The 18733-nt window shown below is 34.5% G+C and overlaps 1 protein-coding gene across 1 annotated transcript; it reads left to right on the forward strand.

Annotated features, from left to right (window-relative positions):
* The first annotated feature begins 14034 nt into the window (after positions 1–14034).
* LOC124943211 lies at positions 14035–17902 on the forward strand. The gene is made up of 4 exons (XM_047483761.1): positions 14035–14677; positions 16141–16296; positions 16462–16655; positions 17585–17902. Exons 1-4 carry the CDS (start codon positions 14035–14037, stop codon positions 17900–17902), a joined length of 1311 nt encoding a protein of 436 aa, XP_047339717.1.
* Positions 17903–18733: the final 831 nt, after the last annotated feature.

Consider the following 18733-nt stretch of genomic DNA (forward strand, 5'->3'; position numbering starts at 1 on the left):
ACAAATCAAATATTATTATGTATATTGAAGGAGACAATGAATCATTTGTGAATTCTTATATATTGAGGGGCAGAATATATTAGTAGAAGTTGAAACTGGCCCTAATTCCATTAACCAATACAAATCGATCCAAAACAGATGACTGAAAAACCACACTGTTAAAATTTGGAGAGAGAATACGAGAACGAGAGAAAGATTAACGTATTATCACCTCATTAAAAAGGAATAATTTTTTAAAGAAAAAGAGAAATAAATTATTTTATTTTTCAATTAAATCATTCTCTCTTAATTATTTAACAATATTTGACTTACCTGAATATAATTACAAAGTAAATGAATTTATATCATTTAAAAAGTTAGTAACAAAAACATGAGAATAGTATTAAATGAGCTAGCATCCACAAATGAATAGTTCTATGGACTCCATACCATTCAATCATTATTATTTTTAAATATATATTGAAATGATCAATTGTTTGAGAATTTATATGAATTTAATTTTAAGAAAAATATTAAATATAATATATTTTTATTTTATATGTTATGTTTCTATTTATTTTTTTATTTTACATATATGTATGTTAATAAAATTGTTTAGTCTAGAGTGTACTATTGATATATAATAAAAAGTAGCCCTTGTATAATTTATCATTTAAAAAAGAAGAAGCCGGAGATAATTAAATGTTAAGTTGTTATCTTTTGTACATGTAAATTTATTTTTAATAAAATAAAAAATAATTATACCAGTTAATTATTTTAACAGATAAACATAAATTTTTTAATATTCGTCACAAGTCTGTTAACACATTTCGTTAATAGATTATACAAGGGCTATCATTTTTATTATATATTATTCCCTCTAGACTAAACAATTTTATAATTTATGTGACATACATATATGTAAAATTAAAAAAACAAATAGAAACATATGTTATGGAGTCCATAGAACTATTCATTTGTGGATGCTAGCTCATTTAATATTATCTTGTTTTTGTTACTAAATTTGTGAATGATACGAATTCATTTACTTTTAATTATATCAATTCAACATATAGTTGTCTACCTATCACTATTTATTTATTTATTGTTATAAATAGTTCTCAATAAAAAATAACAAGCTCTAGGTAAAGAGCTATGCCAGGTTGCATATTTATCTTTGGGGATATGGGAATATATGATTTTGGATGTGGATATTTGGATTGCCACCACATCCAAAATCAAAATGATATGGAATATTTGGACTGGAAAATCAACATTATTATGATCACAATTATTCACAAGAGGCATGCATTCACAGTTCATAGGCATGTGTGATGGGGTCCAACATCATGATGTCTTTAATGGGGGTTACATGTCATGTGGAATTCTCTAAGAGATTTTTATTGGAGGTGTTATTAGGTTTGAGAATTTATTAATATTGACCTGGATTTTGAAATTTATACAAGATTGATAACACCAACTCCAAGCACTATGCTATTGATCGGTAAGTAAACAAGTTACAAAAAAAACAAAAGTTACAAAGCTAACTAGATTCACAAATTACAGACACTAACCCTGCAAGATTAAAACTAGGGGTATTTTTAAATCAATCCCGAGGCATTCAAGACATGATGGCCTAAAATCTATATTTTTTAGAAAGCTTCCAATTTGAGTTTTAAGAATGACACAAATGTGTATAGTGTTTGCATGATTGATTTTGGTTATAATGAACTTAGGAAAGCTTTTGGTAAGCCCAGAGTTTAAATTAAAATCTTGGAAATCAAAAATCGTTTTTCTAATTGAAATGTTCATTTTCCGACGAGGCCCCTACGAGGTTCTCGCCGATTGAATGACAACTATAGAGTATGTTGTATATGTTTCAAATGGGAAGATGAAACCTCCATGTATTTGGTTTCGTGATTGGAGCCTTCTAATGAAAAGATTCAAAACATGTAGTTAATGTTTTTTCTAAGGTTGAAGACGGAGCCAACTTAGCCAAAAAACTCAATCATCTTGTGCCTGAATATAACCCGTACGTGACGTGCCCGTTCAACCCGTGTGCCTAGCTCTACGTTGACTAGAGGCCAAATCGCTTTGACATCGGGCCATATCGCATCCATGTCGATGTAGACTACTCCCAAACCACGCTCAACGAACTAACGGTCCACCCCGCGCCCGGTCCAAGACCCTCTTAGACCATCTCCAACCTACAAACCCATTCTCAAACCCAAAACACAGTAAATGTCACATCAACATTAATTCATCTCCAACCCAAATAATCATTTTCAAACTCAAAAGAATATTCTTAGAATATTCCTTTCTTACACTAACTTCTTAACCTTATTAATATTATCTATATATATCAGAAGATCATCCCTAAACCTGAAATCTTGAAAAATCCCTTACCCGATCATCAGGTGAATATGATATCAGTGGATGAACCTATTAATAGTCTTGAATTTAGTATGGTTAATCCATGGCCCAAAAAGGAGGATCGAAGAACTCCACCTCTACCAGCGAAATTTCAAAAGAGGTGGATTCCTGATAATCCTACCACTGATTATCCAATAAGAGGTGTGACAAAGGTTTTAACAACTCAAAGTGGATCTGACTTCCAACCCAGTTTCATGAAAACGTCCCCTACCAATGTGACTAATCTCCCTGGATCATATAATGACTCAAGAAGGGAAAAATAACCTAGAGCTCAAAACTCGGGCGATGGTCTTCTTACTCAACTAAAGAAGACAAATGCCAACATTTCCATTTAGGAAATCCTGATGTATTCTATAGAACACGGAAATGTTGTTCTTAATGAGCTAAGACAGACTACTATACCAACCAACACAACGACAGAAAAGTTGATTTAAATCATTTCGGCAACTCCTCAAATCAACATGATAGGTTTTTGAGGATAAAGATCTACCTATTCCAGATGAAACCCATGTTAAGGCACTTTACATCTCTATAAAGATCGCTGATAAAGTCATTCCCATGGCTCTAATCGACAATGGTTCAACATTGAACATATGTCCATGGAAGACTTTCCAAGAAATCAATATTTCTACTGATAAAGTTCTTGCCTCAGACTTGTGCATCTGAGGCTTTGATAATTCTTGTCGAGAGATTATGGGTACCTTCCAAACAACGATTTACGTAGCAGATACACCTTTTGAGGTATAATTATGTATAATCAATATGCGACCATCATACAACATAATCTTGGGACGATCTTGGTTGCATCAGGCTAAGGCTCTGACTTCTACCCTACATTAGAAAATACGGTTCATGGCTAACGGTAAACTCATCACCATAGAAGGTGAGAAGTACATCACAACTGTCATCGATTCAACTCACTCCACTAACCCTAAGGTTGAGTTAAGTGCATTTGATGTCTGTCCTATATTAGGCAAGGCCAAGATTCATCTCATCTTCTTGAATTTACACCATATAGTGTCATCTACATGTGTCTCATTCCAAAAATGGGATATTTCCCAAGAATGTGTCTAGGGCCGAATGTTATTGGCATGATTTCTTTTCCTTGGTCTTATTGCGACTCAGACAACTTCGGTATCGGTTATACTCCGATAGGATATGCAGGTTCTAGAAAAGGTAAATATCTAAGCAATATATACCTATTTCTCCAATCCTAAATGGACGGTTTGTGCGAGAAGGGGAAATCTCACTATGTTTTGATTTCCCTGAACCATTCTTCAATTAAGTTTTACAAATCCGCACTCCAGGTTTCGAGATATTTTTAGATTTTATAATCCTAATTCATTCGTTAACATGATTAAGAAAATGACTGCTTATTGGCACGAAACTCTGGAAAGGCTGGTCAGAGACAATCCCCCTTTAACGAGGAAGACTTAGATGATGAAGACTCTTGTAAGATAAACTCTACAAATCTACCATTAGCTGGTAAAGTTCCTCTAATCAACCCGAGAGTTGATGATGAAGACACTTCCCTTTTGGACTATGAAAAAGTGTCTAATGTTATAATAAATAAAGAAGTCTATAATGATAATCCTGATGGGATGTCTTCGTCTTTTATTAATAAAGCGTCCAATAAAATACTAGAGTAAAATTTTGAATATGTCAAATGATGATAATGTTTCTTTTTAGTTTGATATTAATTTCAAAATAAAAAACTTTTTGGAACACGAAGACAAAATCGTTTCCACATCTGAAACGACAATCGAAATAAACATCAATACAGACGATGATCCTCAAGTTGTATTAATTGGACAAAGCCCGAGTAATGACAAATGTCATGAAATGATAGAATTACTAAAGGCCAACAAATACGTGTTCTCCTGGTCTTACAAAGATATGTCCGAAGTAGATCATGTCATCGTTCGATATCAGATTCCCCTAAATCCTGAGGCTAAACCTGTCAAATAGAAGTTAAGACGGATAAAAACTGAGGTTGTTACCAGGATAAAAGAAGAAATCAAAAACAGTTGGAAGTGAAATTCCTTGAAACTATGGATTACCCCACATGAATAGCCAATATGGTTAATGTCTTAAAGAAAGACGAAAAGATGCGCGTGTGTGTTGACTACCGCGATATGAACAAAGCCAGTCCTAAGGACATATTTCTTTCACCCCATATCGACATTATGGTCGATCATGTCGCTGACAATCATCTCTTATCCTTCATACATGGATTTTCAGGATATTGCCAAATCTTGATCATTGAAGAAGACCATCTTTATCACAGAGGTATGCACATTCTGTTTTAGGGTCACGCCCTTCGGTCTCAAAAATGTCGGAGCTACATACCAAAGAACAATAACTATGATCTTGCATGACATGATCCACAAGAAAGTGGAAGTCTACATTGATAACATGATCGTGAAGTCTAAAGATCGTCAGCGTCATCTTCCCAATTTAGACAAATTCTTGTAGAGAATTAGAAAATATCGACTTCGATTAAATCCAAAGAAGTGTGCTTTCAGAGTTATCGTCGGTAAGATGTTATGTTTTCTTATTTCCCAACGAGGAATAGAGATTGATCCTTCCAAAATCGAGGCCATCACGGCTATGCCTACACCTCGAAATGAGAGAAATCCGGGTCATTCTTGGAAAAATCCAGTTCATTAGTCGGTTCATTAGTAAATTGACTCTCATTTGTGATCCTCTTTTCAAGCTACTAAAAAAGGCTTAAAAAAATTTCAATGGAATGAAACTTTTCAACAAGCATTTGACAAAATCAAGGAGTATCTAAAGTCATCGTCGGTTCTTATGCCACTAAGGCCCGGTGTTCCCTTAATTCTCTATCTCACAGTGACAGATTCGGCTATGGGTAGCCTGTTGGCTCAAGAAAATGATGACAAACTCAAAATTGTCTTTTATTATATGAGCAAGAGAATGACTGGATGCGAATTGAACTATTTGACACCTGAAAAAGTGTGTTGGGCACTTAAATGGGTCACCAAAATATTGAGATATTATATGCAAGTCCACCCTATCAAGCTGGTATCCAGATTGTATCCAATCCATTATTTGTTTCAACGAACGCTGTTGTCGCCTAGACTCGCTAAATGAATGATGATGATCTCTGAATACGATATAACATATACGGTTTAAAAATATTTTAAAGGAAACATTATCACAGACTTCCTAGTAGATCAACCTATCACAGTTGAGCTTTCGTTTGAACTCAACTTTCCTGATGATACCATAATGTCTGTCTTTTCAGACACATAAAAATTAATGTTTTATAGAGGTACATCTAAACATGGCTATGGAATTGGAATTCTCTTGATATATCTTAAGGGAACTAATAATCTCATCTCTATTAAGTTATAATATTTTGTAACCAACAATGAGGCTGAGTATGAAGCATGTCTCTCAGATGTCAAAATTGCATACGAAAGAGGAGCAACTAAACTAGACGTATTTTTCGACTCTAACCTAGTTATATCTCAAGTACAAGAGGAGAATCTTAAACCTTATCACATTTACCTACTCTGATTTATTGACAAGTTTGTTCACGTATCTTTTGTAACACGCTAAGAAGCTAAAATCGCTTTAACAATTCTTTGGCTACGCTAGTAGCCATGAACAATTCCCTGTTGGAATTAATGTGAAACCTCTAAAAATCTGGAAGAAATAGAATCCCAACTTTGAAGTCGGAGCGGTAGGCTCCATTCAAGTGCCTAAAAAACCATGGTTCAATATTCTTTAAAATTACATCATGTATGGAGAATATCTGTCCCATTTCTGAGCTAAGGAACGAAGAGTTCCACGCTAGTATTCCACAAACTATTCTTGGATAGCTAACAAGCTATACAAACGATCTTTTGATGATCAAAACAGACTCTACGTAGATGGTCCTAAAACACAACAGATCAGAGAGGAAGTACACGTAGGAGTATGTGTTCCACACATGAATTGACTATCTCCTGCCAAGAAAATACTCTGTCTCAGATATTATTAGCAAAATATCGAACATGAATGTGTCAGCTATATAAAAGTTGTCACCAATGTCAGATCTATGCTAATCTAAAGTATACTCCAGCATCTTTGTTATATAGTATGACATCACCATGGCCCTTTTTTATAAGGAGAATTGATGTCATCGAGAATATTTATTCCCATAATACAAATAAACATGAGTTCATACTTGTAGCCATCGACTATTTCTCGAAATGGGTCGAGGAAAAATCATACAAGGTTCTGAAATCTACTCAAGTGGTAAAGTTTACCTATCTTTACATCATTTCCAGATACGGAGTACCTCATTCCCTTATTTCAGACAATAGAAGACACTTCTAAGGAAAGATTTTATCCTTACTCAAAGAGTTCAAGATTGAACACGACAAATCATCACCCTATTGACCCCAAACTAACGGCGCGGTCAAAGCGGCTAACAAGAATGTGATTAGGATCATCAAGAAGATGACCATCACATATAAGGACTATCATGAAAAGTTGTCATTTGTCTTATGGGCTCGAGCTTCGACTAACGAAACTCTATATTCTCTAGTATACATTATGGATGTCGTACAACCTATCAAAATTGAAATCCCTACGTTGAGAGTCTTTTTGGAATCTCATGTCATTGAAGAAAAGTAGGTGAAATCTCGATATGACCAGTTGACATTAATGGAAGACCATAAGTTGGATGCATTATGCAAAACCCAGACTTACCAGAAACAAATGGACAATACTTTTAATAGAAAGGTCAAACCCAGGAATCTAAAAGAAGTTGACTTGGTGCTCAAGGTAACCCGAGAAATATTAGACCCTAGGGACAAGTTCCGACCACGATGGAAAGGAACCTTCCTAATTAAGAAAATCCTCTCTAGAGGTGCAGTTCGCCTCTCTACAGTAGAGGGTGAAGATTTTATTGCTCCAAGAAATCTAGATGCACTAAAACGATATTATGTGTAATATTATTTCTTGCAAAACAACGGCTCCCAATCGAGTCTCACTATGATTATAACGACTCACAATCCATCCTTATGAGGATTATGATGGCTCTCAATCTAGCCTTACCAGGACTATGATGACTCACAATCTAGCCTTACCAGGACTAATAGACCTCTAGTTTTGTATAACTACGTCACATGAAGATTAGGAGAAGTACGCGAGACCTGTTTCTTTCAAAGGAATAAAAAATAATATGTCAAGAACAAAAGGAAGATACGTAGGCAGCCTATATATAGGTTTGGTCTTAATAAATAAATAATAAATAAAGGAATATCTATCCTAATTTTGTCTAAAATAAAATCTAAAGATAGTATTAACATTGGTTCTTTCCACCAAATGGTGACAAGGATTTTAGGAAATAAGTAATGGAAAAAGTTTTGAACAACTTTGTTAATCTTGTTGTGATTAATCTTCCAAATATGATCCCGAGTTTCCATAAAACTTTAATCGATGGATATCCTTAATAAGCTAGTTTTCGTGCTACGCGATTATCCAAGAAATTAAGCATCTATAAAAGGCTTTTGAAAAAAGAACTGGAATAAACCCCCAAAAACCAAGCCAAAGCCTCAATTTGATAAAGGACGTCTCATTCACCTTTCCACAAAAGAATATAGAGAGTGAGACTCAAGGATTAAATATATATATATATATATAACACTCCTGTGTAGGTTGAGGGGAAATCATCGTTTATGCTCACTCGAGCGGTTGTCCCGATGACTATAGTAAGATCAAAACATGTTGATTCTCCCTAATACACCCTAGGAAACAAAAAAAAATACTTTTATGTAGGTTGAATTGTTGAAATCACCGTTTATGCTCACTCGTGCGACTGTCCCAATGACTATCGTAAGAGTAGAACGTATCGATTCCTCAAAATATACCCCTATAAGTAAAAAAAGAGAAAAATTTCGAAGCCAGAAAGTTTAAATTCTCTCTACAAATATACCAAGAATAATCGGACTTTCAAAGGATTGCGGCCCACAACAAAAGTAACCAAAAATATAACTGAACGAGACCTCCATATCTCGGTCACCTTCCTTGTGAGTTAAGAATTTGGATAATCGTCTAGACGTGACTGGATTTATCATCTATATCTTAATATAAGAGAAAAAGAAACTTGGGCTCTTCAAGCGAGATAATCTTAGAAATTCTCGTATCTTAGCCCTGAACACATTTCAAATCCAAGTTTCTATGATTAGTGGAAAGGATCAAGATTTCTTATGTTATCAACCTTTATTTGAAACAGAATTAGGAATAATACATTCCCCATAAATGACAACAAGGCTGGTCGATATTTCATCAAGTTACGAAGGTCACTTCGTAAGAACAAAATGAGACAAATTGTGTGGAATCCTCCTTAAAACATGATAAAATCCCCTAAGAGTCGATAGTTTTAACCAGTTGCGAAGGACATTTTGTCACATCAAAACCAAACCTTCCTTAAAACAACACGGTCGATGTTTCATCTAGTTGTAAAAGACACTTTGTAAGAGATAAGCTTCCAATTAGAATAGTTCCTCTTGTAAGCCATTTCCAATTGAATTCTGATTTCTTTGTAATCAGTTTTGAAGGTCATTTTGTACAAGACCTCTCTAAATTCCTATTTATTAATAGGCACAATAGAGATTTATTATGATTCTTAAAGCCCCCTATTCTGATAGGCATCTATGTAGGTTATCGCTATAACCTATCCCCAATAGATATGCATCTATATAAGTTATTATTATAACATATCCCCTTGGAGTGATTGCTTTCACTTATCCCCTGTACGAGCAGCCATATCATTAATAGGTATCCATGATGGTGATTATTATGACCTATCCTCGCGGAGTGATTGTTTTCACCATTCCCCAAAGAGTGAGCCATATCACCTGATAGATATCCATAGAGGTCATTATTATGACCGATCCCCACCAGAGCGATTGTTATTATTTGTTCTTTTAGAATGATTGTTATCACCTGTTTTCTCAATAGGTTATTATTATAACATATCCCTTAGAATTATTGTTATCATCCCTATGAAGTGGTTATTATCACCTTTCCCAAGTAGGTTTTACTCCATGATAAACATTCATAGAGTCATTATTATGACTAATCTTCAGCAGTAAGTCTCATCTCTTGATGGACACAGCGTGATTGTTATCACCACCCAATGTGATTGTTATCACGTCACCAAGAAGAGCTTCTTTTATCCTCAACAAAGAATTCTCTTCATCCCTCACAGTAAGTCCTATCTCATTATAAGCATCCGTGAAAGTCATTATTATGACCAATCTTTACCGGCAAATTCTATCTTTTGATGGACATGGCGTGATTATTATCACTATCCCAGGAGAGTTTTATCTCTATTTCTAAAGAATTCTACTATCATTCCTAGTTAATTTATAAATAATATTAAAATAATATTTTAAAATTTAAAATTCAAAATAACCTAAAAGATGAATAAAAACTTGTTAAATCTAGTTAAATTGATTAAAATAAACTAGGAAATAATTTTATACATTGTTTTGATGATGCGCGAAATATTATGTAAACTTAGATATGCACAAGCAAAGATGAAGAGACTGTTTTAAATGAATAAAACTAAGTTGTGAAATGATTTATGTGCAGGTATAACTGAGGAAGCGAACCGACGGGTTGTCTGATGAAGGAGCTTCAAATAGACGTCTCAGTACAAATAGACGTCTTGAGCTGAGAAAACGTTTTCAAACGTCCAAGGCTGAAGTAGCGTGAACAGACGCTTCAAGTCGAGCAGACGTCTAGAACTGTGAAGCGTGAGTAGACGCTTCAAATCAAGTAGATGCCTCAAGCTGTGAAGCGTGAGCAAACGCTTCAAGTCGAGCATATGTCTAGAGTTGTGAAGCGTGAGTAGACGCTTCAAGTCAATTAGACGGGTCAGTATGAGAAAGCGCGTTCAAACGCTTTGCTTCAGTAGTGGTCTGAAGAAGCGTGAGCGTCCCTTGCTTCAGTAGTGGTTTGAAGAAGCGTGAGAAGACACATTGCTTCAGTAGTGGTATGAAGAAGTGTGAGTAAATGCCTTTCTTCAGCAGTGGTGTGAAGAAGCGTGAGTAGACGCCTTGCTTCAGTAGTCGTCTGAAGAAGAACTCTGCCCACCTGCACAACTTATCAGCAGCAGCCTTGCTTCAGCAGTCATTTGAAGAAGAAATCTGCTTATTAACTTAGTAAACAATAACATTCGTTATAAGCAGACGTCCTAGTTAGCTTATTACAACTACCACAAAGTTCTCAACCAACAGAAAGTCGACACATAATATATAAATCAGATTTGATCGTTGCTATGAAAAGACAACAAAGCACAACATTGATTTTCTTGGTTACCTAAACCCTTAATTAATCAAGAATTAATTGCCGAGCATTAATTTCCGAAACCGTTAAGTTAATCTAAGATCAGACTATCACATCAGATCAAAGTTGACAAGAAAGGTATCCAACAGCAAGATGACACATATACAAAGAATAGAGTCTTCTATTGCACAACAACGGTTTCCTTAGTTACCAAATCCCCTGAATTAAAGATGCATAAAATGGGAGTATTTAATGCTGGATCATCTTCATTCATTTCAATGTCTCTAGATTACCGACCATATTCGACTATTGTCATGCATCCTATTTAAAGAGCTTCAAAGAAAAACGACAAAAGAAGTTACACAATAATACACGAGTTCGACCAAACTCTCGAAGTTCTAAAATCTTACAAGACATATAAGCTCTAAGTTTTTATTCTTTGTCTTACTGTAAAAGCATTCATTGTATAAGTTGAGAAAATATTATTGTTGTAAGTTAAACAGAAAGCTGTTTGTTTAACGGAATGAGTGCTAGAAGTTCAGAACAGGCATCTATTAAGTCCTAGGTTTCTAACTAAGTTTGTATAGGCTATATATAAACCAAAGTCTTCTAGTGGAATCCTTCTGTAAACAGAAGAAGGGGTGACGTAGGAGTTTTATCTCTGAACATCCATAAAACTCTCATGTTATTTACTTTCCGCATCTTAACGTCTCACATCCATAACATCAAATCTAGCAAGCATTCCGCACTTGAAACCGTTCAAGAGCTAGTGAAAATTTGTGTAGAATAGAATTAGGTTTTAAGTCCCTCACAGGATTAAAACCGAATTAAAAGTCAAGTTTAACACAACAACATTCACCCACCCCTTTGTTGTTGACATCGATCCTAACAAGTGGTATCAGAGCCCGGGTTTACTATTCTCAAGCATCATCAAATATTAAAACCATGTATCTCCCAAGCAAGATCCATATGTTCACGAAGCAGAACTTTGATAACTAGAAGATAAGAATGCAAGCGCATTGGTCGCCCTAGATGATGAAATATTGTAAAGTTAAGTTTTAAAAAAAAGGAAGTGGTTGAAAATGGGCCACGTAGGTGGCAGATTTTTTAAAAGGATATACTGATCAGTAGTCAATTTCTCTCTGTCCTTCCAGTAGCTTCTCCATCTCCAACATTGATCAACAGTTCATCTCTCTTATTTCATTTCAAAAAAACCAGCAAGCTTCCTACCTTATCTTCTTCATCCGATCAGCTTCATCAGATCATTATTCCATCAACAGATCTCCTCTTTCAACAAATCAACTCCTTCATAACAGCTCATTTGAATTAAAGGTAAGTAAATGGTGGATTTGATAGGGTTATGGATGTATTAGGGTTATAAATAAAATGGAGTGTACTGGAAGAAATAATGAAGTTGATTTGTTTGATATGGTTCAATGATTTAAGGTTGTTTATTGTTTAGGAAGGAGGAAGAGAAAACAGAGAATGAAAGAATATGGATTATTTGGTTTTGGATAAACTTGAAGATGATAAAAGGTATTTAGGGTTTATGTATAAATTTGAATGTTTATTGGAATAGAATGAAACGGATTGTTGGATTTAAGGAGTAAATGATATGGATTATTAGTAGGTGGAAATATAAAGACTGATTTGAGTTTAATTTGATAATTGAAGGAAGAAAGTGTCAAAAGCCCATTTGAAAATAGCAAAGGATAGTTGGTAGAGCTTAAGAGTGAAAATAACTAGATATTGGGGGTTAGGTAAGAAATCATACCTTCTTACAGTTTATTTTACTAAAATGTGATTAAGTTGATAAAAAAATGATTTTATAAAAATGTGTATCTAAACTTTTGGATCAAGTTGACATGGAAATGTTTTGATAAAATGTTGGATAAAAGGATTTGATAAAACGTTTGACAGCAGTGATTTGATAATGTGATTTATAAAATGATTTGTGAAACTAGTTGATAAAGTATTTTTTATAAGCCTATGCTAAATGCTTTGTGAAAAACTAATTACATGTATGGATTTGATTATGTGAATAATACAAGAATGATTTTATTACTATGGATAGGATTCTGTACTTATTTATTTGATAATGGTCATTAATGCCTCAAGTGCTTATACCGGTAATGAGTCAACGCGTGACAGTCACGTCCGGTTGATGGTTAATGAGTCAATGCAGGACCCTCAAATCATGATTGATGGCTAATGAGTCAATGTAGGACTCCCAAATCCTCATTGATGGTTAATGAGTCAACGCAGGACATTAAAGTCTTGGTTGATGGTAATGAGTTATCACAATAATATAGTCATTATCACTATCCCAGAGTTATATAGAAGAAGTATATTGATTATTAACAGCACATATTATATTTTTAATAAAGGTTTGATCTTTCTATACTATTATTTAACTGTCTCTTGATCCAACTATAATGAGATTATGATTTTCTTACTGGACAAGTTTAGCTCACCCATTTTTAATGGGTCCCCTTTTCAGAGAAGGATCCAAATCAAGTAACTGAAGCTACTGGATAGTGAAGACTTTGGATATCGATCTACTTTTGGTAAGAAAAATTAGTCCTCTCCTTAGCGTAGTGTATTAAGGGAGAGTTAGAACGATGTATTTTGTAAACCTTAAGATGGTAGCATTGTCACCTTGTATTTTTGGACTTTTGATGAGGTGGCAAGAACATATTGTAGCTGAAAGGATTTTTGGTTAATGAAAGAAGGGAGATATTTTGGATTAAGAAGTTAATAAAGAATTATGTTAGCCTTGCATGTTATTTTTAAGTGTATTTTAGATAGATGACATGCGGCGGCTGGTCACGACTCGGTTCAGGGGCGTGACACATGTGGTATGTTATCACTAATGGTCCAATGAAAATCATGAAGGCCAAATACACCATAACCTTCGATGGTACTCCTATGATGAAGGAGAAACCAAGGTCTGAGTGGATCACTGAAGAAAAGATTAAGGACAATCTCGACAATATGGCCAAAGACATTGTTTACAAGACGCTGGACAACAATATATTAAACAAGATCAAGTCTTTCACAACTACCAAAGAAATATGGGAGAAGCTGACATAACTTTGCGAAGACAACAATCAAACGAGGGAGAACAAACTTATGGTTGCCATGCAAAATTTTGACAGCATCAAGATGCATCCCAGAGAAACAATGGCTGAGTTTGATGTACGTTTCAGCAACATTATTATTGAACTCTCCACACTAGGAAAGGCGTACACCAACAAAGAGGTTGTTATTAAAATCCCGAGAGCTCTTCCTAAAGAATGAGACATCAAAACAATGGCCATGGGGGAATCAAAAGACCTTAACAAGATGAAGTTGCACGACCTCTTTGATGATCTTAAATCTTATGAGTTTGAAATAAACTCAAGAAACGAAGACAGACCGTCTACGTCTACCATCACTAAAGCGCTGATGACCGCTGAAGAGACAGTTGATTCAACGGTTGCAAAGTCTACTAAGCAGTTGAGCAACAATGCAATATCACTCTTCGTCAAGAAGTTTGGAAAATTCTTGAAGAAGAACAACTTTAACTCCAATTTTAATAAATCTAACAATAGAGATGATTCAAAAGCTAATTTGAAATCCTTTAACTGTGACAAACCAGGTCATTTCAAGGAAGACTACAGAAAACCTAAGAGGGATGACAAGAAGCAGTCTGACAAGAGAAATAGAAAGGAACAAAAAGCTCTACTGACGAAGGAAAGAAAGAGCAAATGGGTCAATAGTGAATCAAACGACAACTCATCAAGAAAAAGTGAAAATGAGGATGTCAAGTATCTCATGGAAGACGACAATGAGGTATTTGATTTCTCTTCTGATGACTTCACAAGAGATGATCTCATCATTGCACTAAATGATATGGTTATTGAGTACAAGAAATTGTCAGAATCTTTTAATGATATCGCTTTTAAATCTGACAGTACAAGTGTTTCATCTCAAAACAATTAAAATGAAGTTTTTAAAAATAATGAACTAAATGCGATCTCATCTGAGAATGAGAAACTTAAAGAAACGATCAAAACTCTTTCGGTTGAAAACCAAAGATTGAACTATGTGTTTAGTTCTTGGACAAAGTCTGGAAAAGCTGTCAACCAGATGATTAATGATCAAAGGCCTGTCGGATGTAAGTCTAGTCTAGGATTTGACAAAAGTTCTCCAGATGAGTCTAATAAGCTTTGTCAAGAGCACTTTAACTGATACTGGAGCGAGTCATAGATGTGGGGACTTAACCTTAAAATATGATACTAAATATGTTAAGTCAGCGTCTAGTTGTCTCAAGCCTGAGAAGCTAACAGCCAGCAGGTTTGACAAACAAAATTTTGACAAAAAGTCAAAAGGTTTTCAAAAGTCATCTTATACGGCTAAGGGACCATTAGCTGGTAGAAAGACATATTCCAAGTCTAAATCTTTTGCTTTATTGACAACACAAAATAGGAGATCCATTAAAATAACTCAAATATGGATTCTCAAGGGACTAATTAACCATGGACCCAAATGAAGTTGAGTACCAAAGTTGTAAAAACATGTATATATAGGAACAACATGTCAGCTACGTCTGTTTGGTATCTAGACAGCGACTGTTCCAGACATATGACATGAAACAGTAGGTTGCTGATTGACATAACAAAGTGTACAGGACCGAAAAATCACGTTTGGTGATAACAGTAAATGTAAAACTGTGAGTAAGTGTAAGATTGTTCACGGTAACTTTACTATTAACAACATGCTATTAGTCGAAAATCTGTGTTATAATATGATTAGTATTAGTCAAATGTGTGATAATTGTTACACTGTAAATTTTCAAAATCATTCATGTATAGTTAAGGATTAGTAGGGCACTCCACTGCTGACAGGAAGTAGAGTATGAAACTCATATAAAATGAACTAGAAGCCTAAAACTTCTGACTCTATTTGCATGGTAGCTAGAAATGATCAAAATTGGATTTGGCATAAAAGGTTAAATCATTTAAACTTTAAAACTATTAACAATATATGTTCAAAGGACCTTGTAGAATGTATGCCTAAATCGAAGTTTTCAAAAGATAATATTTGTCCAGCGTGTCAAATGAGAAAACAAGTTTGATTAACTTTAAAAAAATAAAGGTAACACTCAATCCGACATGTGTCTGGAATTACTTCACATGTATTTGTTTGTTCCAATTCCGATAACCAATTAAGGGGGAATAAGATTTACTCTTGTCATAATTGATGATTTTTCTAGATTTACTTGGGCTATTTTCTTAGTATATAAGGATCAAACTGATGAAAATATGATAAAATTCATTAAAAGATTACAAAATGAAAAATATTTAAATTTGATAAAGTTTAGAAGTGATAGAAGTACATAATTTACAAACAGAACTCTATCTTGTTTTCTTGAAGAATCTGGTATCAGACACGAGTTGTTTAGTGCCAGAATTCCACAACAAAATGGAGTAGCTAAAAGAAGAAATAGAACACTGAAAGAAGTTGTTAGGTCAATGATAGACGATTCTGGCGTGTCTCAAAAGCTATGGGCAGAAGCTATCAATACAGCTTGTTACACTCAAAACAGATCAATGATCAACAAACGTTTTAATAGAACACCCTACGAGATTTTCTATAGAAAAGTTCCTAAAATATCATATTTTAGAATTTTTGGATGTAAATGTTTTATTCATAACAATGGAAAAACATATATGACTTCCTTTGATGCTAATACAGATCCTGGTATAATTCTAGGACATTCTTCAGCAAATAAAGCTTATAGAGTTTATAATAAAAAAACTTTAACTGTTGAAGAGTCTACCCATATAGTTTTTGATGAATTTGTTGAAAGTAATTCGAAAGAAGTCATCGATGTGGCTAACAGATTGGAAGCTGCTAATCTTCAATCTGATAATGACGAAGAGGGTCAGGTCACAAGAAACAACACATCTCATCAGCCAGTTGATCTTGTTAATTAGTTGGGTACCTTAATTGAAAGTCAACTATAAAACCAGACTGAACTTCAACAGGCTTCTAACAGTTTGGATGTTGCTGAGACAACTGATCAGATGGATGACCCTCTGGACCAAACCTTAAACAGAATAGATACCATCCACCTTAACTAATCATATGTAACACTAGTGCACCTCTTAGAACTAGAAATCAACTAATTAATGAAATTGCTAATTCTGGATTTATTTCTCAAATTGAACCCAAAAAAATTGATGAAGCATTGCTTGATCCAGATTGGTTCAATGCTATGCAAGAAGAATTAAACCATTTTGAAAGAAATAAAGTTTGGCATTTAGTTACCAGACCAGATGATCAATCTGTAATTGGAACGAGATGAATTTTTAGAAATAAACTAAGTGAAGTTGACTTACTTGTAAGAAACAAAGTTATACTAGTAGCTCAAGGATATAGAAAAGAAGAAAGAATTGACTTTGAGGAGTCATTCGCTCCTGTAGCTAGACTTGAGGCTATTAGAATTTTTCTAGCTTATGCAACTTTTAAATTTTTTAAAGTTTTTCAAATGAGTGTTAAAAGTTCTTTTCTAAATGGTGTACTTAATGAGGATGTGTATGTTGAACAGCCGCCTGGATTTCAAGATCATTTTCTACCAACTCATGTTTTTAAATTAGATAAGATATTATATGGTCTTAAGCAAGCTCCTAGAGCTTGGTATGACATCTTAACTAAATTCTTATTTGATCATGATTTTATTGTAGGCACAGTAGATAAAATACTTTTTAGATTTTTTAAAGATTCACATATCTTAATTGTTCAAATCTATGTGAATGATATTATTTTTGGATCAAATAATCTCAAACTATGTGATAAGTTCTCTAAGCTTATGCAGGATAAGTTTGAGATGAGTATGATGGGTGAGCTGACATTCTTTCTTGGTCTCCAAGTTCAACAACTTGAAGCTAGAACATTCATCAACCAAGAAAAATATACCAAAGAGTTGTTGAAGAAATTCAACATGGAGAACTGCTCTACTGCCTCGACACCCATGGATTCTTCAAAAAAGTTAGATAAAGATGAAGATGGTCAAAGCGTTGACATCACAGTTTACCGAGGGATTATCAGTTCTCTACTTTATCAAATAGCTAGCCGGTCAGACATCTTGTTCACCGTCGGCGTGTGTGGGCATTTTCAGGCTAATCCTAAATAATCTCATTACATAACTGCTGAGCGTATTTTAAAATACTTGAAGGGAACTCAATGTGTTAGACCGTGGTATCCGAAGGATTCCAGTTTCAACTTAATTAGCTATTTTGAGGCAGATTACACAAGTTGTAAGATCGATCGGAAGAGCACTAGTGGAACGTGTCAGTTTCTTGGTGATCGACTGATCTCTTAGAACAACAAGAAACAAACGTATGTTGCCACATCTACAGTAGAGGCAGAGTACCTTGCTGCAGAGAGCTGTTGTGCTCAACTTCTGTGGATCCAACAACAATTAAGAGACTATGGCATCTAGGAAGACGAGTCTCCAATATTCTGTGACAACACCTACGCTATTTCTATAACATACAATTCGGTGTTGCATTCTAGAGCGAAGCACATAGACATCAGACATCATTTCATTCGGGAGCATGTTGTTCATAAGCATGTTTGGTTGGAATACGTCTCAACAGCCCAGAAAGTGGCAAACATCTTCACAAAACTACTTACCGAGACTAAGTTTTCTTACTTTAGAAATATTTTGGGACTTTTAGATTTAAATTGATTTAAATTTTATATACACAAATTTAGGGGGAATTTGATTAATAAGTTGAAAATCCATATGTGTTAAGACGGATGTCTTAAAATGTGCTGATATAACAATCGTCTGATTGAACTGTACATCAGACGGACTGTGCTCAAGCAGCTAGATATTTTGACATAATCATACGTGTAGTTGTTAGGCAGACGTCTGTTGACACAACTGTGCTGAAGTTTATCAGATGCCTATAGAACAAACGTCTCACTAAGTTTAAATTTAATATATGCGGACAACATA

This window comes from Impatiens glandulifera, chromosome 1 (genome assembly GCF_907164915.1).
Source record: "Impatiens glandulifera chromosome 1, dImpGla2.1, whole genome shotgun sequence".
NCBI lineage: Eukaryota > Viridiplantae > Streptophyta > Magnoliopsida > Ericales > Balsaminaceae > Impatiens > Impatiens glandulifera.